The 27683-nt window shown below is 41.9% G+C and overlaps 1 protein-coding gene across 1 annotated transcript in view; it reads right to left on the bottom strand.

Moving 5' to 3' along the window:
- CD2AP (CD2 associated protein) overlaps positions 1–27394 on the bottom strand; it is an 81117-nt gene extending 53723 nt beyond the window's left edge. Inside the window, exons 1-3 of the mRNA XM_029965767.1 lie at positions 27151–27394; positions 26831–26896; positions 4437–4597 (exon numbers count right to left, since the gene is read on the bottom strand). Of these exons, the coding sequence (XP_029821627.1) occupies positions 4437–4597; positions 26831–26896; positions 27151–27394 (471 nt within the window). The remainder of the gene's footprint in view (positions 1–4436; positions 4598–26830; positions 26897–27150) is intronic.
- Between the last annotated feature and the right edge of the window lie 289 nt (positions 27395–27683).

Below are 27683 nucleotides of genomic sequence, written 5' to 3'. Positions count from 1 at the left end.
CAAAATAAATAAATAAACAAATTGTCAAAAAAGATGCAAAAAAAAAAAAAAAGAAGTTAAGATTCATTGGCCAAAGAAAGAGGGAGATCTGGGCAACTTCCTGAAGAAGGCAAGTCCTGGACTCTTGATCTTTACTTTCAGAGAACTGTTCCTGTATGTTATATATATAGAAATCTACAAACAGGAACGAAGCCCAACCCAAATCCAAAAAGCCTTCCACATTACACACGCCTTAGCATATCCAAAAACCTCACACATGCCAACTAACAGCATTATTGCACTGCAGGTGAATGAATGTGCACGTTTTACACTGTGATGGATTTTAGAACGGAAAAGCCACTCTCAAAGAAAACAATAAAAGTCTGCTAGGTTTCCACTGCTAATTCCTTTCAGGAATTTATGAAGTTGTTTATTTTAAATTGCCCATACAGGAAGAAGCAGAAAAATGGCAATAACAAGGTCAGAAACAAGAACTCTAATTCAAATATTCCAACCCCACTCAGAACGGATATTCACACAGTTCAAACAGGAATCTCAAACCAGGTTTTGTTAAAAACATTGGAAATGTGCATACTCCAAAACCCGGCACAGCAATACAGGCAGAAAATCTTTAAAAAGCCCTAGTACTGAAAAGTGAATTCAAGGAAATGAGCTTCACAAATATGCAGTGTAATTGCTCGTACTTTTTTTTTTTTTTAACCTACTTGTTTTCAACTATAAAGCTCTGGTTTCAGGACTGCTCTGGACATCCCACCCACTGATTTGCCTCCCTGCCTTTACATCTCTTCCACTCCCCATCCAATGCAGTGACACTGCCACACTAATACCCGAGTATGTTTTGGAGGCTTTATGGGATTCCCCTCAGCTGAGTCTGTTTATTCTCTTTCTTTTAAAGCAAAATTATGCAAGTGGAAGTCAGCACCAAGAACTGCACAGACTGTCTCAGACCTCTGGTTAACTGGTCAAGTGATGAACTCATGGAAAATGCCGAGGTCCCAGCTGGCACTGCCAACCAGGCACCACCAAGCTCTCACCCTTCTTCAGGATCTCACTGTCAATAGGCAAAAAGCTTGGGTAGGATCCAGTAAAACCCAACCAAAAAGTTACCAGAAGATGATACAAAGTACCAAGCATCAGCATTACATCAGTATCCACAAGAAGCGTCCATACATTCCCTTCTGCACTGGAGTATTTGAAAGTTGAACAGTGCTTACCTCACCGACACTGTACAATAAAATAACCCATTTAAAAACACAGCTTCAGCTTCCTTTGCTGCAATTCTGACAGCAAAGACTCAACTGCTACCACTACATGAAACATAAACCTGCTACCACCATGTAAAATTACTTTGCAGTGTTTTGAAGACTTGAGGGAAAAAAAAAAAAAGACAATCAAAAAGAAAGGAAGACATAATCGAAAAGCTATTTCTCGCTTTAACAACTCCAAGTGAAGTTGACAGACTCAGTCATACTTCAAACAGAAGAGACACATTTGTCTAAGCACACAAAAGTCAAAGCATGAGGAGTGGTTTAAAATGTCAGTAAATCCAGTATATGAGCAGAGCCCAGCAGGAGAGAACAGAAGGGACTGACCTGCTTTAGCAGTCACGATACAGTCCGAATCTGGGGCATCCAACATACCCAGGCAGCATGGAGCGATAATCCTCCTGTCGGCATTTTGCTTGTCCTTCAGACAGCCAAGAGCCAACCTCCTGCTGCCTGACAGCCAAGGCCAGTTGCAGCTGGCACCAAGGCAACAAGCTCCTTTCCTGCCCTCAGACAGGATGGAGAAGAGACAAACTAACAAAGCTAGCAAAACCAAACTAGATGGAATTAGACCCTCTCCCCAGTTCTCCTGCAGTTGATGGAAATCAAAGGTTTTTATTTCTTTCAAATAAAAACTTATCTTCTGTAATAACATCTAGCATCCAGACAGGTCCATCTGCACCCAGTTTAGTCTGCCATATTTATTATGTTTTTAAATATTTTACACATGAAGGTAAATCTAGTGGATAGCACACGCACTTTCAGCTTCCAATGTTAATCTTTCTCAGATAAGCACAGATTACAATTTACCATCCAAATTCTGTGTGGAGAGGTTATATGTTGGCCTCAGTTCAATTCTTAACAAACCAATATATATATATATATATATAACCAAAAAACCACCACCATGCAATGGATTCAGCCCAGATCCCCATTTAATGCATGAAATTACACTCCTAACAGGAGAATAAGATTATCCTTTCAGGAAGTAATAAATAACTCAAGTAAAGCCCCAGAATTTTGCAATCAAACTTGTAAAACTTGTTGCAACCCTCAGTCCTGTCCATAGCAAATGTGCCCTCTCTGGTTACATTTCTGCTGACCTGGGAGATCTACCCCATACACCCAAAGTTCCCCCTCAGTCCTCCTGGCCTGGCTGTCTTTCCAGCTCTTTCCTTCTCACTACGCCCTTCAGACCTTTACCCTCCTTTCCCTTTCGTGTGGGTCACGAGAAGTTGGCAATATTTGTCCCTCTTTGGCATCCTTATTGTTATTACCCCTCCCAGTTGTGGTGGTGCTAAGCTACTGGGCACCGTAGCAAACAAGTAAATCCATTTCTTAAGGGACCTTCCTCATTCACAGGGCCAAAGTACAACTCTGCTTCTTTCCATGTCCCTCCTGCATTTCACCCACATCTTGAGGGTGTTAACATCACACCAGGCCAAGCTGGGGCATTTGAATTTAGTTGGTGAGGCCTGGTACTTGCAGCAGTCTGGTCATAGTAGCATTTCATAGATTCTGCAGTATGATCCAACAACCTACTACAGCAACAAATGAGAACAGTTCTGAATGAGAAAGAAAAAAAAAAACCACTTTTCTGCAACCGTCTTCCCAGAAACAGTCTCTCAAACTATCTCTACCTGTAAATTAACTTTTAAGAAACTATAATCAAACTGACCTTGAAGAAAACCCATGACTTTCACTTCCCTAACAATTAATGCTTTCCCATCATCTCATCACTGCACAACAGTTTTCCACTCTAAACAGACCATCTTAGAAGAAAAAGTTCCCAGGATCAGCCTCATAACTGCACTCAAGTCCAGCACTAAAAAGGAAAGTTACCCCTATTGTTGTGAAACAAAAGTGATAATTTTCTTCTGCGCAACTTCCTTTCCACTTCTCCAAACCCCTACGTCTTCTAGAAAACTTTCTGTCCCCTGTAATTCAGGATATCCAGCCATGCCAGGCACATACTGAACAGCCGTAGGGTTAAAAATACCTGCAGCTGAGATACCAACATGGAAATCATTTTAAACAAAATTTATAAAAGCCACAGCTGCAGAAGGGCAAGAAAACACCCAACAAGTTTGGTAGTTAACATGGGAACAACATCACATCCAACCTCTCTTTGCTGTTCAGCAGACAGTGTTGATGACACAAGTACCAGAGAAGAGCCATGTCTGAGGCTTTCTTCCTATAGAGCACTTGAGTGCTAATTAACCTCACCAACAGAGTAATCATCAAAACACCACTTAGGGTCAAGTACTATTTATACAGGACTCAAAACCCAAAATGGACTTTGAACTAAACTACCAACAATTTGAAAATATTAGACAAGTGAAAGGTATCCATACAAACTTGTCCTTGGTAAAGACCATCTCTGAGAATAACTGGAAATTATTCCCATCAGTTTTAAAAGGAAAATACTTAAAACTCTCTGCAGCTGATCAAATATAAGTAATTTTGCTTTTTCAGAAAGATGAACAGAAAAACTGTAACATTTAAAGTAAATATGTGTAAAGTTTATAGCACTGGATAACCTTCCTCTCAGGTTTAACAATATGAAAGTATCACACTAAGGTACATTAGATAGTTCTGGTTTGCAGAGAATTAGTTTCACTTCAAAAGATGCAGGAATATGTAAATTCACTTGGACTGTACAGAAGTGTTACACCAAGGAAGCCTTGCAAGTTACTAAAAATGTCAGAAAGGAAAAAGAAGCAAAGCACAACGTCTCCAACACTTGCATAGTTTAGATGGAAAAATATCTCCAGCTCAGCAGGCTCTGAACTTCCCCACTTTCCCAACTCTCTCATGACTTAATGTCTTCTGTAGGGGTAGGTTTAGGAGTTTTCATGGTCTTGGTTTTTTTAAATCAGTTCATCTCACTAAAGCAGATAACCATGGCTCCAGACAACTTAGTGCACTGCAGAATATACAGTATAAGCGTACAAACCAAAAGAAATGCTAAAGTGAACAAGAACAGACAGTAGAACTCGAACAAAAAAAATTTTCAAAAGCATATTTAAAAAATGTCATCACCTAAAAGGTCTTCACAGTGAAAAAAAAATCATCCCATTACAAATACAAGCGATGTGCATTCTAACCATTTCAGTAATAATGAGCCTGATACACGATCACAGTAAGACCCAGCAAATGCAGAGAACTCACCTTCACAAAGTTGTCAGGGAACATGCCCCTTTTGCCATTTAACTCCCCTTCTAACCATCCTTCTTCTTCCAGTTTTTTCACATTCCTGATGATTTCCCCAGCTCGGATCGTTAACTCATCGTCATGCACTGCATCATAGTCATATTCCACAATATAGTCCACTAAAAAAGAAAAAGACCCACAGTGAGTACAACCCAGTCTTGGAAATGCAACTTGAAAGTCACATATGTGCAAAAGGCAGACCTAACCACAAATGCTAAGAACAAGTGTTTTTCCCTTACAGGAATGCTCATTTATGAATTGTAACATTCCCAACTCTTTTGGGGGGGGGGGGGGGGAACTGGACAGTTGCCTATTAGAATAAAGTAAATGCAGGAATATGACACCAGGTCATATTTTGGTGGTGGTGGGTAGGTTTTTTGCTCATGTGTGGTGGAAGGAATTACTGGCAGTGGTTTCCTTCCCCCCCACCAAGTCCCAGCTGGAGATTTACCAATAATGAATCACTGCCCACAGGGCAAGTGCTTGTTACTCAGTGCACATTTGGGGCCAAGGAGGGAGGAGGGTTCAAACACTGCATGTACAGTATGTACATACGATGCTTTGTTAATTCTCATACCTGAACCTGCTGCTCTATCTGCAAAAACTGATTGCTGCACACAGTGTTTTTGCAGGTTCCATCCAAGAAATGTAATACAGCCAGAAGGTGTGTGATTGACAACATCATACAACTTAAACTGCACAGACAAAGGCACCCTCCTTCAGAGTCATCTGGTTTATATGAAGTGGAATAAGCAAGTGAGCTTTAATTTTGATACAATTAATTTACTCAGAGGAGCATAGCAATGTATTTACATATTTGTCCATCTGTTGCACAAGATCCATGCGTTGCTCACTGACAGCTTAAGGTTCTTTTGGCAATAAAGACTCATTTGTTCATCAAGAAATTCTGTTCATGCCACAAACTTCCACAAACCTGCAGCAGTCAAATAATCTTCCCTCACTCAAATTCAGTCAGATATCCAGGCACTGCCAAATGTTAACACTGTTCTCACTGAAACCTCCTCCTCTGCAGATCACAAGGAACATGCACAATGACAGGAGCACAACAGGGTTAAAAGACAGAAATCCAGAAGGGTCTTAGAAGTTTGGGGTGTTTTTTCCCCTAGTTACTCTATTCTATCAGTGCACAATAATATTCAACAATTAATTCAAAAATGAAAGAATCAAATAGGAGGAAGTATTACTTCCTTGGTATTGAACTTACAGCTGCATTAAACCAATGTATAATTCTGATCTGTGGGCAATTTTAATCAAAAGTGCAGATGCAGTGATGTTGCAATGAAGCCTTTTTTCCTCTGCTGCCTATGGATGAAGTCAGAAAACCCTTAGCGAAAAACAGAACTACATGATGGTGCCATGAATGCAAGAGAAGCTTGAATGATCTGTATGGCAAAGTATTTTTTTAATATACCCATTAACAAAGGAATCAGTCAAATATAAAGATGAAGACTTAGTTTTGCTTTCTTTCCTTTAAGGACAAATTTATTTTCTTCCTTGTGAACTGAAGGCAGCACCAGAGTTACCTACTCATGATACACACTCTAAAACTCCTGGTACACACTTTTTTATTTTTGCCAAATGCATTCTCTAAACTTGTTTCAAAGGATCATATTCCCCCTTACTGCCTGCAGCAAGTAGAGTAGTTGTGTCTTGTTTCTGCATTGAGTTGTCTTTTGAGTGGCTGACATGAAATATTGCCAAATATATAGGAAATTCTGGCAGCCACAGATCATAAAGACAACAGCCATTCATCACCTACAGTGTGGAAATAAAAATGTCATCTTCCAACCAATTCGACCCAACCATTTTGGAAACCTTCAAATGCAGAGAAAGGTAAGAAATGTCCATGTCACATATTTCTCTCATGATACACTCTGTTTTGAAGCACATTAGCAGATACTATATTTCAATATACACACTACAGGATAGCTCTATAAAGTTAAACATGGAAAATGGATCAGAATAGAGTGTCAGTCATGGTAAATGCTCTCAGCATTGCAGACTGTGACTGGAACTGCCAAACACCTGGTCCTTTTTCCACAGCAGTAGTAGATAATCACACTCACACTGCGTCAACACAAGCCAATTCTTTTGAAAGCTTATTTATTCCCTTGGGAGAACATTCCTGTATTTGTGTTTGAAACAAACAACACACTCATTCTGGTCACCTTTGCAGGCTGTAAAACACGGACTCGGTCATGCCAACAACCAGCAGAGGCTTTGAAGAACCTCCCAGTCACCATCCACGTGTCTGTCTTCCAAAGATAAACAGCAGTAAAAGGACATCAGCTTTTTATGTTTAAAATTTAGGTGCTGAACTTCCTCTTTTATTTGTCAGTGATACTCCATGCCACCCTCACTCTCATGGATATGAAGAAAAATCAGATGCAAATTCTGTTGTCTCATCTGTGAAGTGGAAGGGATTGTGGGGAATGTCAAAATAGTTTTATCCCATAACTTTTTTCATATGACGGCACAGAAACAGCAAGAAGCCACACATCTCCCACCTAAATACTAGGTAACCCTCAAGAGGAACTCATCAGTTTTGCTTTTCAATACTGGCAAGTAGCACTAGTTGAATCATTCAGATAATTTGGACTTCAGTGTGATGGGTAAGAAACTGTTTACTGCCAAAACAGTCCACATTAAATAAGCCTCTGAAACATCTTCAAGTATAAAGTATAATATTTACCCAAGTAAAAACAGTATCCAGTGATGACAGAAAACGTTAAGGCATAACAACAATAACTAGGAATTACATTAGTCCACGGATTGCACTTCTGAAGGCTTCAAGTAGTTCTGAATGCTTTTGAATGTTTCAAGTTCTCACTTAAAAGCTTTACTCAAGAACAGATATGCTGTGATCAGTCAGCAATAAGTGTGACTCCAACCATATAAACTGGTCAAAACTTTCAAAAAACAGTCTCAACTGGTAGAACATGCAGCAGAACTCCTCAGCAACACAAAATACAAAAGCTACCTATCTTACCTCCCCTCAGTTTTTTTACACTGCTTTCTCCATTTCAAACCCAACTCAAATCAATTATCTGTATCTTATAAGTCCACGATGTATCTTATCTGTATCTTATAAGTCCACGAGTTTTCATCCACATCATGGATGAAAAATAGTCTTCTCAAGCCTGAGCAGCAACATTGTGAGATTTACTGCACTTTTCCTGCACATCCAGGAATACCAAAGCTCACCAGAGAGGAAGACAACTTTCTCCCAAGTTTTCACAGCCAGAATGGGCCATCCCAAACCACCTCCTACACCGCATGCAAAGAAGGTACCTTGACCCTACATCTCTAACACATAAGTGGCAATCTTGTTTTGGCAAGAATTCAAATATAAACATAAAGACAGCACCTGGAACATGCTTCCAACCAAGGGAAGAGGGATGGAAACAAATGAGAAGCCACATCACAGTCAGGTTGACGAGGGCATTAGAGATAATAAATTGTAACAGACTAAGAACTGACAGAACAGATTTAGAAACACAAGACTACACATTCAGTGCCCTGGTAGCAGATGAGGGGCTGGAATCCGTGCAATGAAGAATCAGAGGCAATTGAGCCAGTGCCACCAAAACCAAACTGACAGAGTACAGGCCAGAGGAGTATAAAGTGGTGTGGACTGAACACTGTCCAAAATGCCAGGCTCCAAGGGTTGTGATCAATGACACACGGTCCAGCTCGGGGGGAATCACCAGTGGTGTGTCCCAGGAGTCAATCCTGAGTCGTTCAGTACCTTTATTAATGACCTGAATGATGGGACTGATGCACCCGCGGCGAGTCTGCAGATGATACAAAGCCTGGAAGAGTGGCTGACAGACCGGATGGATATGCTGCTATTCAGAGGGACCTCAACAGGCTGAGGAAATGGACCATCAGCAACCTGATGAAGGTCACAGGCAAATGCCAAGTCCTGTCCCTGGGGAGAATCAACCCCGTGCACCAGTACAGGCTGTGGACTGCCTGGCTGGAAAGCAGCTTGGCAGAGAAGGACCTGGTGGACACCAAGTTGACAGGAGCCAGCAACACATCCTCACAGCAAAAGAGGATCAAAAGCAGCTGGGGCTGCATTAGGAGGAGCACTGCCACAGGCCAAGGGAGGGGATCTCCCCCCTCTGCTCTCTACTGGGGAGACCATCTGGAGTGCTTGGTGCTGTCCTGGGTGCCCCAATACAAGACAGAAATGAAAATAATGGTGTGAGCCCAAAGGGCCATGCAGATCATAGATAATTAAGGGTCTTGAGTATCTTCATACAAGGCACAGCTGAAAGAGCCGGGAGAAAGCTCAGGGAAATCTTATTGATCAGGGGTGGAAAAGACTGAGTGGTGCCCAATGAAAGCACAAGAGGCAATGGGATGAACAAACCACAAAAGTTCCACTTAAACACATATAAACACACTCTGTCATCTAGCCATGACAACTTTCCAGCACAATTAGGGAGCCTCCCACATGGCACTTTTTGAAGGTTCTCACCCATTTTCGGGGGCAAGGGACTGATTAAATCAGAGCTAAGGAAAAAAATATTGACTGGATATCTTTGGGGAAAGGTGGTTATAGTAAGTTTTGTGGGAGCAGTCTGCTCAGCTCTTGGTTTCCACTGAGATGACAACCTCACTTACGAAATAAAACAGACCCAACACATCAAAGCCAGTCAGCCCAGTGAACAACTACAGACATTACTCCCCACAGCAAAGATGAAAAGTGTCCTATCTAACCCCAGTGCCTCTGACAAAACAGCTCCCACTGCCAGCAAGTACAGCAACACTGCCTGCACGAGATATTCAGTCACTGCTGGCACAGGTGGACTCTCCACTTCTCCAAAACTTACACAACTGGCTCTTCTGCCAACCACATCCCAGTGCCAAGGCAGAAGCAAGTCTCCCAACAAGCATGGCCATAACACCCATCTTCACTGATTTTAAACAAAGGAAGTCTTCAGCTACTCAGTGTCTTTCTGAAGTTGTCTATTATAGGTAACTAAGGCCCTCTGGGAGCCTTAAAAGAGAAAAACCAATAAATAAAGCAAGTAAAAGAGTGGAAAATATACCGAAGTTCTAGCATGCCTGTGTCTTCAACAGAAATAACCCATGTCAGACACTCACCCAGCAAAGACGACAACTTCACATTCTTGGTACTTTGTTTAAGGTATTACAATACTGTCAGAATCCAGTGACCTTTCTGTAGTAGCCAAAATAAAGACACAAACCATGAAATAAAAATAAAATCCCATGAAAAACACATTTTAATAGTTTATAAAATTTTAAAAAAAAAAGAGGATTCATTGAATAACTGAAATCCTTGCATATATTGGGAAGCCTTGCTGAAACTTGCTGCAGACTGGGAGGAACAGAGTCCAACATGAAGCAGCAAGAGTTACTGCCATGTTCCATGAAGGTCTCTTCAGGGAGGTTTTAGGTCAGTTCAGATTTAAAGTCATTTATTGGAACATGAACCCTGGAAAGTTGTGCAGCCTCCAGAAGCACCTTGGCAGCAAAACTGCAGTTATACTAGAAACTGAGCTTTTGCTTTTCCAGTTTATCATAACAGACAGTTGCTAGATGCTTAAAATTTGCTGTTGTTTCCACTTGTACATTTATCACAGAAAACCCTCAAAGTTTAGTGTCCTATAAAACCAGGGTAACAATTGTGTTATTATGTACGAGTACATACACACAGTTACAAAGGTATTTTGTTTCACAGCAAAGTTTACACTGGAGACAAAAGACCACAGAAGATACCATCTTACCCTTATAACTATCATACTTTTCTTCCAAACTGTTTCAAAATTAGGTGCTCCTTCCAACTGCTTTCCCACAGAAGCCTTCCTACAGTTTGTGAGCTATAGGAATTCCAGTTGTTTTAACAGCAATACCATAGTATATGTTTGGCCACTTAAGACACATCTTAACACTGAAAAAGTAGTTCAGGTGTTTAAATGCTGAACAATGAAAACACCTCCAGAACTGTAAACATAAGTAGTGGTTACAAGAATGTTTTCTTTCCACTCCAACACCCTGTTACCCTGACCTGAGTCACTGATGACAACCCTTATACTCAAATAAAGAGGTCTGGTGGATTCCCTGTTGCCCTTAAAATTCTAGTTGCTTCTCCCAAAACTGCATGAGTTTTGTCATCAAAGCTCTCCCGTGCACAAGGTGAGCACAAGGGTTTGGCAACTAAAGGCAAATCCCTCCTGGCCAAAGGCCTCCACTGCTCCTTCCTTCACACTCTGCATCTGCTCCCATGATTCCCTCTCCTGTCTACACAATGACCATAATAACCAGTTCCCCGAAGATCTAAGTATCCCTTTGGGGTACAGATGTGGGTTTGGTCTCCCTCAATCTGAGTAGGGAAGCACCTCACATTTCCCAGTACTGGGAAAACAACTCTGAGCACTGGTCCTGTGCAAAAGGGTCCTTCCCTTCTTTTCACACCTAAACAACCATATCTGATGAGAAGCAGGCAAGGGACTGAACCTCGAACAGACGGAAACATCCAGCATCTGCTTCCTTCTCCAAGTGCCCAGTAAAGCTACATCACCAAAAGAGAGCAGGGAATCCAAGGCTGCATTTCCAAGACATCTTAACCCAAGAATGCTGTGATCCCATGCTCTCTTCTGTGTGCATTCACATGGTCCCTACCCCCAGCTCTGCATTTAAGATTAGTAGTTATTTATACTACTGGTGAATCAGATAAAGAAAACAGCCCGAGAGAAAACTATTTAGTGTCAACTTTCTTTATCTCCCTCAGATGTCTCACTGTAGGGTCAGAGACCCAGGACTGCTTCAAACCCAACTCAGACCCACATCTACATTACTGTTACAGCACAGATGGGAAGCACATTGCTCCTGAAGGTCCAAACCACCCTCATTTATGGTGCTTCAGTTCAGTGTGGAGCAGTCTCATAGTAAATAATCTCTGGATTTTTTTTTTCCCACTGAAACTAAACTCCAGAATACTCCTAATGTGTGTTAATCTTTAATAGGCATTACACCCATAGGGCGAGACTAGAACTACAATGATATAAAAATGTCCAAAACTTGCGAGATGAATGTCAGGTCCCTCACACCTGAAATTCCCCCTAGGGACCCACTCATCTTGCCCCTTACCACTTGCTGCTTTGCACACAGCCAAAATCTGTCATGAAACCACATCCTAACACAATGCATAAACAATGCAAGGCCATTGGATTCCTGTCAACTGATGGCAGGGTTGCAGTTGCAAGCTGTTACAAAACTGAACAAGGAACGAGTACAATTAACTAATGAAGACCATGAATTGCACACACATTTTACAGCACAGCCTTCAGTAAGTCACTGGTTTTGAGTCACACCATACAAAAGAGCAGACATTTCCCTGTGCTGAGCCATGCAGAGCCATCACATTTGTGTTCCACGTGGAGGACTTGCTAACAGTTGCATCACAAGGACTACTGAAAGCATTAACCACCACAAATAAGATGTTTTACCTTCACAGTAGCTCAGAAGGAGGTTGGGTGCCTCCTGTAAGGCCTAGAGAATGGCAGTGACACATAGCAGAGCCATTTGTACCTGTGCCTCCTCCCAGGTGAGCCACACCAGTCGTGCCAGCTCCAGCCCTGATAAACAGCTCTGTACCAAAGCAGAGCTTCCTGCTCCTGAGGCTTTGATCGCCTGTGCCAGCCAAGCAAACTCTGCTGCCACAAGGAAGGGATGGAGCAGAGGAGGTTCTCTGCAGTTTAAGAAAATGCTGACCTCATCTATTCAAATATTGACTTATGGTCTTGTTTTAAGCCAAGTGTACTGAGCCATCAGAATTCTTTCATTAGTTTATAATAATACATAACACCATTGGAATTGAAATATTTTCATGCCATTCTGTGTACATTTTCTTTTAAGCATACACAATTAATTCCCAATTTGCTGTAAGCCGATTATTTCAGTTGGGGATTATTTCAAAGACAGAGAACCTAAATCTGTACAATTTATTAGTTCTGGTTGCTGGGCAAACAAACAATCCTTGCAAGCACTAAAGATGCCTCCAACACACACAAATACAGTGTTGGACCCAAGCTGATTCTACACAAAACCAGCTCAGCTGTGTCCACCCAGTTTCTGGAAGCACCACCAACACCCTGCTGTCACCCAGTGGGGACTCAGTTTCATTGCCAACAGGATTTGCTGTTTGAAGCAACTTCATGCTGAAGTGAGTATGAGCCTTCACACTCACTTCAACACATCCCCCATGTCTCAGAAGGCTCAGCAGTTTGAAGCAACATTAGATGAGTGATGGCAATCAGCCACTATGACTGCAGGTCAGGCCAAATCCCCAACAAGCAGCTTCCCACTTCCTCGGCACAAGAGCAGAGCAGTCAGAGCACCATGCCCACCTGAGCCAACATCCATAGTGCTGTGCTGGGGCAGATCAGCCTACCAGCCCCAGCTCCCATTCCTCTACAACATTAAAAAAAACCCCTCCTTTAGAAGGGAATTTAATGTATCATTTTTCTGAAATACAGTCTATCTTTCTATCACAAGTCACTACCAAAAAGGTGTTGGACACGTGATGGTTTACAAGATCTGGTAAAAACTTAATAAGTACTCTCTCCAGTGCTTACAATAAGGGTATTTTAAACTGCTGTAAAAATGGCTTTTAGGAAAAAAAGAATGAAGTCAGAATAAATACACACCATGGAGAAAACCAACAATGACAACCAAGCCAAAAAAAAGACAACAAAACAACTTTGAAACATCTTGTTTAAGTCTAACAATATCCAGTATCTCATTTGGGCCTTTTGTTTCCCCAAACTCCAGCATCAGTAGCCCAGCTACTGTCAGCTTCCTATTCTGATTAAATGCTGCGTACGCCAAAGGAAAAAAATTACCATTGGAAGAGGGGAAGGAACAAGCTGGAATAAAAGCTAGTTCTATTATTTTCCTGAAGTATGGGGTCCTACTACATTTTATCTTTCTAATGACAACTGAGACCTTATTTCATCCTTCCAGTACATAAAGGGGGCTTGTAAGAGAGATGGAGAGATCTTTTACCAAGGTCTGTTGGGACAGGACAAGGGGCACTGGTTTTAAACTGAAAGAGGGGAGATTTAGATTGGACATAAGCAAGGAATTCTGTAGTGTGAGGGTGGTTAGACACTGGCACAGGTTGCCCAGAGAAGCATGGGATGTCTCATCCCTTGAAACATTTAAGGCCAGGGTGGGTGGGACTTTGAGCAACCCGGTCTAATGCAAGGTGTCCCTGCCCATGGCAGGGGGTTGGATTGGATGATCTTTAAAGGTCCCTTCCAACCCAAACCATTTTGTGATTCAGGCACAAAAATCTTTTAATGATATTTTACCTATGTGTTAAATAGACGATACAAACAAATTAATGTATCCGTAACTGGCTTTAGCCTGTTCTCTTTCAGAGACATCCTGTGACTTTCACAGATGTCTTGAAATCCCCAAGATCTCTCAGATCCCTCACTGAAGTTTCTCACAATTTCAATTTTACGTTTACAGCTGACAGGGAACTCTGCAGAAGGTGGCCAAACTAAAATTAATTTCAGCCACCAAAAGTCCCAAAAATACCTTTTTGCTTCTGTTCCACTGACATCCCAATCATGAGCCCTCAGACAATATAATCCCCAGCCAGCTCCAGGTGTTGTCAAAAGACTGTGATAAGGTAACTTGAGTAAAGTTCTTTTTTTTCCTGTCCATCCTGCAGTGACTGCTATTTTTCCTTAATCCTTCTGTAACTTGCTCTATGCTGCATTATCCAGTTCTAGCACAAACATTTTCTGCTTAAAGCAACAATCCCTCTACATACATAGTTTGGCTAAAAAAAAGGGAAACAAAAAAACCAAAAATAGCAGTCTACCCTTGAGACAGTCTAAAAAGCCAGACTTGGTTCTGTCAGCATGGAACTTGTCCCTCTGAAAGCCGCCCTGGATCCGCCTGGCATTTCTAGATTGAGTGAGGCAATGGTGCATTCTCCAACAAATGACTCACCACGCATTTTTAATAAAAAGTTCATGTTGAATTTTACAGCCCAGTAAGGCTGAAATAATTAGGACAATGAACAATCGAAAACAGTTTAAAATGTATGCTCTTCCTCCCAAATTATTTCAACTAATGAGAAACTCATTGTATTTTAACAGCAACCATCTCAAACGGCAGCTTCCCACGCTGGCTCAGGTACAATTAGCAGGATACTTTGAGAATGAAACTAAACAGCCCAGCAGAAACCCTGCCCAGCAGCCTGCCCTGAGAGATGCAAACCACATAGGCCTCATTTTCCTACTCCGGGCTCCTGTAATTTCCTGAAGTGCATTATAGTGCTTAACACTGTGTGACAGAACACGACTGAAAATTAAACGTTTGTCAATTTTCACTTCGCTAAAGCAACTCATATACCCTCCACATATACCCTCATAATTCCACAACTGTATCCTGCAGATGATATGCCACCATTACCAGCCAGCTGGGGAAAAAAGTGTTTTAGGGATACACTCCTCACTGCAGGTTTATTAAATCAACTCTAGAAGACTCATCCATCGTGTCTCCTCCAGGAGGAGGACATGCTATCAGAAATACTTGTCTTAAACTCAGTCACAAACTTAATAAATATCACAACTGTGATTTTGATTCAGCCCCTCACTTCTAGGAGTGGGAATTGCCAGGCTCCTCCCTTCGCAGCAGGAGAAGACATGAAATGGGAAGTATTAGAGTAAAATCTCTACCATCCACAGATATTTGATACTACTATTTGATTTATAAGGACAAAGGAGGTCAAAATGTTTTGCCTGAGAAGTGATGTTAAGCAGAAAGATGGTTTGTGCTACTTGTTATTTCTCTCAGTCTGAACTGACCTCATTGCAAGAAACCAGCCTGGAAATGAGAGGTGACACCTGCAGGAAAGGCAGCAAAACTCTTCACAAGCAGAAGGGGAAAGAATGTTACTAATTCACCATGCAAGAAAAACCAGGGATCTTAGAGGGCACAGAGGACTGCACCCTAAAAAAACACACCACATTTTCTGAAGTCATGACTCAGACACTGTTCCATATATAGATTTACGCCTCTTCCTCTGTTCTTTCCCTTAAGTTAATTTTATAACATCTACTTGGCAAAACATTCAAGGTGAGTCACAAAACACCAAATTACAAAAGCTGCTAAAACAAAGCCATGCCAGAAAACCTCTGAAGAACAAAAAGATCATACCGTATTTAGATTTTGCTCAAATCCAAAGCACCAAATAAGCAGTGAAAGTATGACAGGGTCAACTCCATATTTATAGTTTTTCCCTTAAAGCCTCTACTAGATAATTAGCTCACAAAAAAACCCAAACAAACAAAAAAAAAATTGAAGCTGAAGACTCTGTTGCTTATCTTAGAATTTTTCTACAAAGTCATTCCCCTTAAAAAAAAAAAAAAGAAAAAAAGGATTTGAATTTTATAATAGCTTCCTTCCTTCAATATCAGAACCCCATGTTACTACAAAAGCTTCAGCTCCTCCTGCAGATTTTTCTCAGGATTCTCCTAGCCAAAAAGAACATCATGATCATAGCTCCAGGTTATAAATTCACGAGTTACAAAAACAAGAAAGTCTGAGAGCCTTCTGGGTTTAAACCAAAAGAAAACTCCTTTTACGCTCTGCAAAAATACAGAAATGCTTTGACAGACAACCTGCAATTTGGCACATATCTAATTCTGAATGACAATTAGTCCTTGTGCAAACATGGCAAGAATCTGGCTTTGAAATAAATTTATGGAAACTTGAAAGCATCATTTAATGGAGCATGCACAAAGTGTTCCCTTCATCTTTAAAAACAGACATGATGCAAGAGTCTGAATGGTCCCAGATTGGGATCTTGCAAAAACGACAAAATATGCTTAGTATTAAAACAGGGACAAGTGTTTCTATCTGACTCCACACTGTCAGGACAGTCCACAGTAATTGTGGCATTAATAAAGTTAATTAACTTTTTAGTGTGGACATTTTAATCAATACAATCAACTGAACCGTTGGACTGAAAAGCACAGAAAGAAATCCTTATGCAATGGATTCTTACAAGAGCCAGTCAAAACAAGAAATGCTCAAGAGAACCCTACAACCTCAATCAGATAGTTTTAAAGAAGGTAAAATCATTTCATTAGCTCAATTATGTTTTAAAAGATCAGAGATCAATTCTGTAAATTAACTTGTAATACGGATTTAGAAGGATTTAAACAATTTTTATTAAGATCATGACTTCAACCTGCATAACTTGCAGTGCTTCCAATCACTGGAAAACAAGGTTTGAAAGGATCTCTGGAGGTTACTATTCCAACCTGATCAGAGCAAGGTTAATCTCAAAGCCAAACCAGGTTGCTCAAGGGATTGTCCAGCTAAATTTTAAGAGTCTTGAAGGGATGAAGATAAAACAGCGACCCTGGGCAGCTTTTCTGATACTCAATTCTCATAAGGATTTTTCCACACTATATTCAACAGGAATTACCACTGTCCTAACTTGCAGCCATTGATTCACAACTTTCCACCATGTCTCCAAGAAGAGTCTGTAATTCTCTTCTCCAGGCTATACCAACTCCTTGCACACCACATGCACCAGCCTCCTGACCACTCGCAGCTCTCCAGTTTGGTGGCATTCCCCCTGCATTTGAGGGGAGGAAGGAGCAAAACTGGACACAGTATTTTAGTCATGTGAGTGCCTGGGAGTGGGGAACAACCACTCCCCACGACCTGCTGGCTACTATCCTGCTCAGGCCACCTGGCAGACAGTAAGATAGTTTGTTCCTAAATGCTGGACTATGCGTTTGTCTTTTAGGAACACAAGATTTCTGTTGACCAATCCTCCCAATACTACCACAGCACAGCAATCACCCCTCACTTCATTCACTATGGGGTTTTTCAGTACCTGATTATAATCTCAAGCACTTGAAGAAACCAGGGTTACATGATCATCCCTATCTGCCTGTCCTCTTGCTTCCCTCCCAAATCTTTCACATTTGGCTAAAACATGCCAGAAGAGCAGCATCTCAAAAATAAGACCTGTACATTTTTTTATTATTTTTATTTTTTTGCAGAGTCAGCACTGAAGCACCCAAATCTCAGTCCTTCCCCAGGAAAAGACTTCAGGACTGCCCCAACACTCTTGCTCTTTTAACCTGATGGCTGGCTAATCACCAACTATGCAGCTTGGAAGCAGCTCCAGCATGTGCTGTGTCTTGCAGTGCTAATTGATAGTAATGCGAGGATTGGTATTTGAAGAATTTGAGGAGGGAGCAGAGGACTTACAGGAGGTTATGAAAAGCTGTCTGGGGCAAGGGATACCAGTTGCTGAGGTCGGGATACCAAGCACCCAAAGCAAGTTCATAGAAAGCTAACTCTCACCTCCACTGTTCTCAACACGTTCACTTGAAGGAGTAGCTTGGAATTTAGAACCAGAGGAAATCCCCTTGAAACCTGTCCCCACAGGTTTCACAACTACAGGCAAAACCCTGGTGACTCAACCACACACACACTCAAAAAAAAAAAGTAATATCAAGAGAAAAAAATATCAGCAGTATGACCTCAGCTTCCTTAAAAAACCAAGGTCAGGATTTACCACTTCTGTTGCTGCTCAGAACTGCAGAAGCATCACAGAGCACTGAAGAGCAGGATCCAGCACCTCTGTCTTGACAGCAAATCAGCACGGTCTCCTTGCTGCACAGAGATGGCAGGCTGTGTCTTACTCTACTGACAGCACATCTCCTGTTTCATAAACAGCTTTATTTCATCTTGTATTCACCCAGCCTGAGGCTTTCTCCTACTAGCTGTCTACAGGGCAAGTTTTCTTCTACAACCTACATATTAGAAGCCATTTACATTACAATCCATATATGTATCTTATAATTCTCTCTCAGGAAGAAAGAACCATTAAGATTGAAAGAGCAAACTCTCTTCCCACAAAATAAGCATCTAGTAAGATGATGAACACACAAAAATTAGAGGAAGCAATTTTATACACTCTTAATTGTGTTTTTAGTTGACAACCACCACATGGGTAACTCGCATACAGTCCTACAGCACACGGTGCTACAAGAAATGCCTTCAAGCTCTCCTAGAGCTGCAAAGGGTGTCAGCCAAGACAATTTCCAGTTCCCCTACTTCCTTGTACCACATCCTTACCCAGATATTGGTAGGCAGTAAAAGCAGTCGTTGTTATACTTACAGTTCTCATAGTGTGAATATTTTAATGTAATGCTTTTTACTACCACCTTCCACTTCACAAACACTCTTTCCCCACGCTGAAGGACAAGGTGTATTTTCATTAACACACAGGTCCAGCAAACAAAGCACATTTGATTTTCCAGAGCAAAACAGCACAGTTCATAATAATTCATGCTTAATAAAAAGACTATATTCTGCTGTTTGCACTTTTCAGGAGGATCTGCGGTCTCCTTATTTACCATACCCACGGGATTAGTCTACAAAAGCCTTGCTCACCTCAGCAATTCCACTGCCCCACTTGCAGAACAGCACCTCATTTCACCTGGCTCCAGGACGGCACAAACTCAGCTGAACACAAAGTGTTGTTTGGGACACAGGTTTCAAACAAACAGCCCATCCCCACCCGTCAGATGGTCACCTGAAACCCCATCGACACTCCCAGACAACTTGCAAATCCTGCTGAATTTGCCAAGCCTCTTACTAAAAACTCTGAACAAAATAATGCTCTTCACTTAACCACTTCGGAAGCAAAACAGGTGGGCTCTGCTTTTCAGGAACAATGGCTTCAGTCATTTACAGAGAACAGTTTTACAGTGACTCCAACACTGTGAGGCTGAAGGAATGACCCTGCAGTCTCTCCCAACTTACTCCCATACCACTGTTCCCTTGTGCTGGTCTCACAGTTATGCTGCTCCAGGGTGTGTCAGTCCACTTTGCTGCCAAATCAGACACAGCTGGTTGTCCTCTGGTTGGATTCAACTCCAGCCAGCACCTTAAACCAGATCACTGCACAGACACATGATCACTAAATCTGCCAAAAGGGAAGATTAAGGAACACACTGATATCTGCATTATTCAGGGGACTGACCATACCAAGAATTGATGGATCTAGCATTTCTCTTGGCAGTTCATTCTAGCAATTAATAACTTCCCCAACAGAAATATTCAGATGTCACAAAGAGTGCAAACAGCAATGTGATTTACCTTAAGTTTTAGGCAGGTTTATTCTAGTTAATCTTGCATTTCTTGGTTTATGACAGTACTAAATAAGCCAAACTCCATAAAAGCATTTAAGTGATGGGAACACTGAAGTCCAGCCCAATGGCAAAAAAATCAGGATACAGTAAGGACACAGGTATATTTTTTACATACTGTGCTCAGTTGTCTTCTCCAAACATACACATTACTGAAAAAAAACAACTAAAATCCACAGAAATACAAAAGGCACCTCAATTATAAATTCTAGCAGTTTAGGAACTATTTTCTCTATAAAGTTACTATTAAATCAATTTTTAAAAAAGCAAGTTAGAGGTACATTTAAAAAAAAAAACACTTGGCTGGCCTAAAGTGGATGAGGGGTAAAAAAGCATTTTAAAAATGAAGAGAAAAAGATTTGAAATAATCAGTTTGCTGGATCACAAACATTTGAGAGCAATTAATATAGAAGAAACTGATGAAACTTCAGTGTGGATGTAGTGCAAAGCAACTGCAGGTTAAAATGGAAAAGGAGAAACACTCTCCATTCCCTGGCTCCTGAAATACAGTCCCATCCACTCTCTTGCCCAGGAGCTCAAAACTGTGCAGGCAGAGTGAGGCCATTCAGCTGACAGGATGCCAAACCTGGCTCAGGAGTTTCTTCCACAGCATCCAGCTCATCAGTCACAGCCACCAGAGCCATGGTAAGCCAGAGAGAGGCAGGTACAGCTCTGGCCCTTTGTGGCAGCAGCCTGAAGTTATCTCTGAAGCACAGCCTGAAACTGCACCCACAGGAAGACTTTAGAAGGGACATTACACTCAAAGTAGCCTTAAAACAAATCCATTCATAACTCAAGATACAAGTTCAGAGTTAAGCAACATGATTCTCCTTTACTTGATGAAAACTAGCAGATTTATTTCTTCAAGCAGCAAAGATGGAGACTTGTATCCCCCCCAGTCCCAAAGATGCATTGAACAGAAACAACCTGAACCATTCTGAGAAGTTGGCTTTTATATTTTTCCTGAAAAGTGAAACAACAATGCAACTTGGGGGGGGGGAACTAAAACCCAAACTAAGGGGAATTAAGGTATACTGGTATGTTACCAATAAATCCACAACTGAACTAAAGAGCTAAAACTAGAAGACAAAAAGTCTCTACCAGGTGTGACTTTGTCAACTGCTGTAACTGCTGCAGCTGATACCACTGTAAGCAGCATCCACATCCTCCTCCTCACTCCTTCTGCCACCATGAGCTTGGTCTCAGTTCTGGAGAGCCAGTCTGGCTGAAAGCTAATTCAGGAAGACAGGAAAGTTTTGGATGATCTGGTTTGTAAAAGGAAGAGGACAATGCTCACTAGACAGAGATAAGTGAAGGGTGAGACTTTACTTCAGTGCCAGCTTACAAAGATCAAACTACATACACAGTCAAAACATTTGACTAAGGCTGACCACTTAGGAATTTTATCCAAGAGGTAGAAATTGATGACTTAAGAGACTTCTTTAAATGGTAAGTCAGGCAAGTTTCCAGGAACTCAGGCAAAACTGCGTTATTTAACATTAAAGTAAAAATCATTAGTAACTCCTATCCACAAAAATCTATTCACAGCACTCCAGATCCTGCTGCTGAAGAAGCAAAAATAAATGAGACTACCTAAGACTGCTTAATTCCAAAGCCATTTACATATCCCTCTAACAGCAAAAAGTATCATGTTTATGGTGATTTACTTACTGTTAAGAAACAGTGTAAGCTTAAGCCATTTAAATAATTTAAAGTAATGCTTTATCTAGCTGTAGCAGTGAAAGTGATAAAATTAGTTTTGAGTTTCTTTAACAATAATGTCAAATGTAAACTCAGTTTACAATCACAAAGCTCTTCAGCACCAAGTGGAGAGCTCCAACTGCAGCTCTCATGTAACACCACAGGTCATGCAAACTGCTGAAATTAAAGGGAAATGGTTCACTTTTTTCAATTATTCAAAATATTAGTTCTAATTTATTATGCTGAAAGCAATCCTGCCTAATACTGTAAGCACATTATAGGCAATATATATTTCTTTAAGAAAACCTAACTTAATATTCTAAATGACCTCATATTATATTTTCTCCAGTGTACATCACCCCAAAAGTGGAAAGATTTAACTCATTTGGCAGACAGACACATACTATGACTTCTCCTTCAGTCTGATTCAGGACTCTGGCAGTGGCAGGTCTTAAATTTTTGTTCAAAAATATCTACAATGCATCATTCTCTTTATTCAGGGTTTCTGAAAAAGCAGTGTTTCACACTGATTTTATATGAAGAAAGACAATTCTGCATGTGGCTAGAGCAGTAAAACACAATCCCACCCAAAAACATTTGTTGGCATTAGTCAAAGAAAATAAATAGTTGTGCTGGCGTCATATTATTCAAATGAACTGAAGTCTCAAGTTTATGCAAAGAAACACAGTAATTCAGGGCAAAAGGAACAGTTATTTAACACAGCAAGGGATCATTCTAGAAAAGAGGTGACTGAAAAGGCAGTTTCAGTGCTTCAGTCCTGCTTTTACCAGAGCACCAGGACAGCTACAGGCAGTGCTCACGCAGGGCTGTGCTCACATCAAGACAGGGACAATGTTGGGGAAAACTGTTTCTTATCACCACATGTCCATGATAAGGGACAGCAAAGGCTCAGGCATTGCCTCCACAGAGAGTTAGGAATATTTTAGATAGTTAGCAAATTCACAATTCAGAGAAGAGTTAAAAAGGAATATCATGGAAAGGAAAAGTGTCAGAAAAGAAGAAGTCTAATGTAATTTAACTTCATTATAAAATAAAAGATGACAGTTTAAAAAATATAAAAAAACCCCCACCTACTCTAAAAGGAACAGAAGAAAAAAGCTAAACCCCTGGCACAAACCAGAGACACGTTTTAAGAGCCCAGGTGGCCACCACAGGTTGGACCAGCTGCTAGAAATCACTACCCCCGAGACCCACGAGCAAGGAATTTCACCTGATCGACTTACCCACTTCTGTCAGAATGATTTTAGTCACTTCAAGCACATACATTGCTGCTCTTTGCTAACAAATCATTTTTATCAAGCCAGGCTGGGGAGCTCCCAGAGCAGCAGTCATATGTGACAGCATCTCCAAGGAAGCAAAGTGGATGGAAGAGCAGAGCTATGACAGGCGGAGCGGGACAGACCGGGCAGCTCAGCCCCAGACAGCACAGGGTGCCCAACCACACATTTCCTGTGTTTATGCAACAAAAACCCACTAAGAGAAAAAAAAAACCAACCCCAAGCACAGGCAGACAACAGAGAAAGCCAGTGAAGGTAAAGAGAATTCAAGGTATAGATCCTACCTAGCTGAAACAAAAACTGTAAGGAAAACAGAAGAAACCAAGACAGCAAATATAATTATACCCCTGCATGGAGTTAAGTCTTGAATAACACATACACAGTCCTGAACAACTCTCCTCTCAACAAGCTGAAAGTGAAATAAAAATTAAAATAACCATCCAGTAAAGGTGACCATCACCTGGAATGGCTGACACAGGAGGAGTGTAGATGTAGAGAAGCTTCTCAGACCAAAGCCACCAATCATCCACCATTTCTCAAAAATACTGTCAGGCAGAGTAAGCAGCAGTTTTTGAAAAAAAACAAACAAACAAACAAACAAAAACAAAACAAACAAACAAACAAAAAAACCAAACAGACAGAAAAAAAAACCACACTGAAAACATACCCTCACACTGAAAGGACATATTTCCCCCACACACACCCATTTATGTTAAACAGGGACTTCCACTGTCACAGGCAGTTGTGGTTGGCAAAACCACATTCTTCTTTGTGCCCCTTAGTCCAAGTCCCTCATGGTCCATCCCTGTCTATAAAAAAGCTCTGACGAAACCACGAACACCTCTGAGAAAGCCTATAAATTACTGATTGCCAGACCATGGGGTTTTATTTAAAAAAAAAAACAATCAAACAAACAAAAAAACCAACCAAACAAAAAAACCACAACAACAATCCAAAAAAACAAACAAGAACAACTTTCCATTTCAAATCTGCTTTCCATATCCTTTTCCTCCCTACCCACCCCACAGTCAGGACTCTCAGTGCAGCAGCTCTTCCATTCTTGGAAAAAAAACCTGAGAAGGCAAGAGTTGAGCTGACATTCTCCTGCACCTTCAATGGGATTTCTCCTCTATCTTGACCCAAGCTCAGTATCCATCAACTCTTCCCAGTTACAGTAATTTGGTTTCCCACTAGTTTAGGCATCTCTCTTCCAGAGGTCAGCTTCACATCATCCTCCCTTACAGTTCTGTCTAGAATAAAGAAATGAAGTAAGAAAGCACTTTGCTTAACTTGGCCAGTGCAAGGACAGTTGGCCAGCACTAGGCTCATCCAGAACCCGAATACAGAAAGGTTTAACAACCTGCACTTTTGATTGTCATTGTACTCATCAATAAAGAGTGATTTAAGTTCAACTGGGCATCCCATCTTACATATTTCTTGGTAAAATACCAGCAGAACTGTTCATCTGTACTATCCCATTTGCTTGGGGTTGTATGGAGCATCCCATTTTTTTTTGGGTGGGGAAGGGGGAGATTGCTGGGGTTTTGTTGAGTTTTTTGTTTTGTTTTTAAATCAAACAACAAACCCTGAAGGAATCTTCTAATAGGTTCTTGTAATACTACTAGTGAATACTGAAACAATCTGCCACTGTCTCCACAACAGTATGTTAAAAGCATTCAGTTGTCTGCTTACAAAAACCTTCTAAGATTGTTTTCTGTTGCCAACACGAAGGTGAAGAAAGCAAGAGGCTTCACGCAAGTTTAATGTTCAATGAACTTACTCTGTAGATCAAACAGATTTATACTTATTCTGTTGGCAATGAAGAAGTATGTCTGGTTTCCCAAAGTATTCCAAAATTACAAAATTGTCTGAAGATCAAATGCAGAAAAATTCAAATGTACTGACTCATGGGAACCAAAAATCAAAGCCTGTACAAATTTTTGGAAATCAAAAAGGATGGGACATGCATATAGCTAAGAAGGTATTGACAAGAGTTCAGTAGATTTTAGTGTTCCACTGTGGCAATTTATCAATTGTTGCTGTAAGATTTCTTTCTTAGCTGTAAAACTATAGAACGATTGGCTGCAAAGGGACTCTAAAATTTAGCTCAACCTTCCTGTTAACATGGAAGTTATATAGTCAAACCATTTCTTAACTAAAATTAGGCCAATTACCAGTTACTGAGCCATATAAGTAAGCAGATGTTACAATGCACCAACACACGGAACTCTACCTCTCTCCAAGTGGATATTAACCCAAGACAGCAAAAGACAATTCAAGCAAATAGTCTTTTTCCTCTAGAACATCTGAATATATTTTTTCCCTTTAAATAATCTGCTTCTCTAGCTGTTTGTGGAGTCATATATTGAATCCACATGATTAATCTAATACAGAAGGCAAAGAATTATAATGACAGAGCTTAAGTGTGTCAGTGGGCATTACCAGTAACTTCATATGGCCTCGTGTGTGTCACCTCTGACAACATCCTCCTCCCCATCCTTCGGGCGCCTGAGTGGCATGTGCTCCTGAAACACTAATTTCCAGCTACTAAAAGAACACAAAAGAACCTGTTCCAAGGCATTCTGTACTTCTGCCCTTCTCCTTTTGGTTCCTCCAGAGACACACTGCCCTGTTCTTACTTCTCCATAGATCTCAGAAACCCCCGAGTCTGCCAAAGATACTCAACACTCCCCTCTAAGCCACCTCTCACATGCAAAATCTCTTCATCAAACTGACATAAAAGGCAAACAATCTCTTATCAAGGACCAGCTCTGCCATGACGTCAGTAATAAAATAATCAACTAATGACTTCTCAAGGTAAAACGTGAGGCCACCACCGAACACAGTGAGTGCAGGGCAAGCTACAGTTAGTTCTTTTCCGCTCTTATTTTTAGAGATACATATTCCTCCCTGCTTTCGATCACAAGAAAGCAACATTTGGAAATCTGAATAAAGGACAACACCTACAGAGAAAATCTGTTTAAAAGGCTCTAGGATTATTCCACAATCCTTTATAGAGGTTTGCCAGCGTTCTGGCAGGAATTGTTCTCTAACTGCACAGACACACAAATTGTTATGGTTAGAATAACCCACGCAATAACAATACTTGACACAGTGTGTGCACCCACTCAATTCAGTCGCCTCTGAAGCAGTAATAACATGCTCATTACTGTCATCAGAAAAGGACTGCCTTAAGAAAAGGAAACTTAAGGAAAAAATACAATATATACATTGTAAAAAAATATATATACATTAAAAAACAATGTATACATTGTTTTATACCACGCAATAATCATAAACTAGACTCAGACCTTTCTGAAGTCTTATACAGTATTTCTAACTACAGTAATAAATGATACTAATGGTTTTAATAACCTAGACATACCCTATGTAAATCCTGAGGTATTCACACGGTAGTCTGACTTCAAAATGTTTAATTAGCACACTAAACTTTTATGCTTCAGGAACTACCATCACAAGTCACTGCAATGACCTGGACGGACACTCCTCCCTTGCAAATAAGAGAACACAGCCCAAAAAGAAATAAACAGCAAGTCTTACCTATTCTGAACAATCACAAAAAGCGAGTTCTTTAGAGCTTGGTTTGTATCAGAACTTAAAACACCCATTCCACTTTATAGTTTCAGACTTTACTTTCAGTGTGCTTTGGCCACATCAGGCTACTTTCACCGAGATGAAAACACTGAAAGCCCATCTTCCTAATCAGTAGAAAACAAGAGGAGCTTTTATCGCTCCAGTAACTGCACGTTTGACCTGCACACCCTCTTCAATTTTATGGGGATAAAGATGGAGATAAAGAAGAGCTATCCAAAACCCAGGTATCCTTGCACTTAAAAAGCTTAAATCCCGCTCTAAACCAGCATATTTGCACACAGCAGCATAAGCACACACTGTCACACGTACCCCTCCAGAGCACATGGAGATAATGTTACACAGGACGGAGAGCAAGGGGTGCGACAGGAGTGGAGATACCAAAGACAAACAAAATGGTTCAGTGGACCTTTTTGAACATCAGTGGGGGCACTGCCTCTAAGGAAGGAGAGCTCTGCGGAGCGCTGTTTAAGTCACTCATTCATACCTCTCCACGCCGACGCTCTCCCATTAAAAACCAGACCCAGCACAACCGACTGCTTCCAGTGTAAACCTGAACCCGCACATCACAGCACAGGAACTCTCCTGGTCGCTGTGCACTCGCTCTCTTTAAGCCAACACCTCGGTGAAGAACGGGTGAAGGTGCAGCTCAAACTGAAGCCGAGTAGGGGAAAAAAAAAGAAAAAAGCGAAAGGAGGGCTGGACGTAACCACAAAACTTTTATTCTGCAAGTAGCACCGGGTCAGTGTTCGCTGCTACTCCTCGCTCTCCCCACCGAAACCGAGGGAACCCGCAGCCCCCGAGCACCTGCGGGCACCTGCCGGGCCCGCAGCTCCTCCACCGGCCCCCGCCCCGGGGCACACCGGGGCTGCCCCGGGCGCCCCGCGGCCCTCCCCGCAACCCAAGTCTCCCCCGGGCGGGGCGGGAGGAGGGTCCGCGGTCCCGCCGCGCTCCACCACCCATTGCTGCGCCGCCCGCCCGCCCCGCCCGGGCTCGGCGGAGCGGCTCCGCGTCCCTCCGACGCGCTCATAGCCGGCACCGGCGGCTCCATCCGCGGGCGCTGGCGGCGTGGAAGGGCGGCTCCGAGCCGGCGGGCGGCCCGGGGGCAGAGGGCGCCTGGCTCGCCCGTCCGTCGCTTCGCCACCGCCGCCTCAGCCGCGCTCGGGCAGCGCCGGCCCCGGCCCCCCGCCCCGCCCGCGGCGGGGGGCGCCAGTCCCGCGAGAGCGCGCGCCGCCCCCGCCCCCACGCCGTTGCCCAAAGGCGGCGGGTGTGACGTCACCGTCGCGGCCCCGCCCCGCGCGGGGAGGGGCACCGCCCCCGTTCATCGGCCCCCCAGCCCC

Source organism: Manacus vitellinus, unplaced genomic scaffold, assembly GCF_001715985.3.
Source record: "Manacus vitellinus isolate BGI_N305 unplaced genomic scaffold, ASM171598v3 scaffold_11_pilon, whole genome shotgun sequence".
Taxonomy (NCBI): Eukaryota; Metazoa; Chordata; class Aves; order Passeriformes; family Pipridae; genus Manacus; species Manacus vitellinus.
The sequence above is the reverse complement of the archived record's forward strand: the minus strand, read 5'-3'. Positions and strand labels throughout refer to the sequence as shown.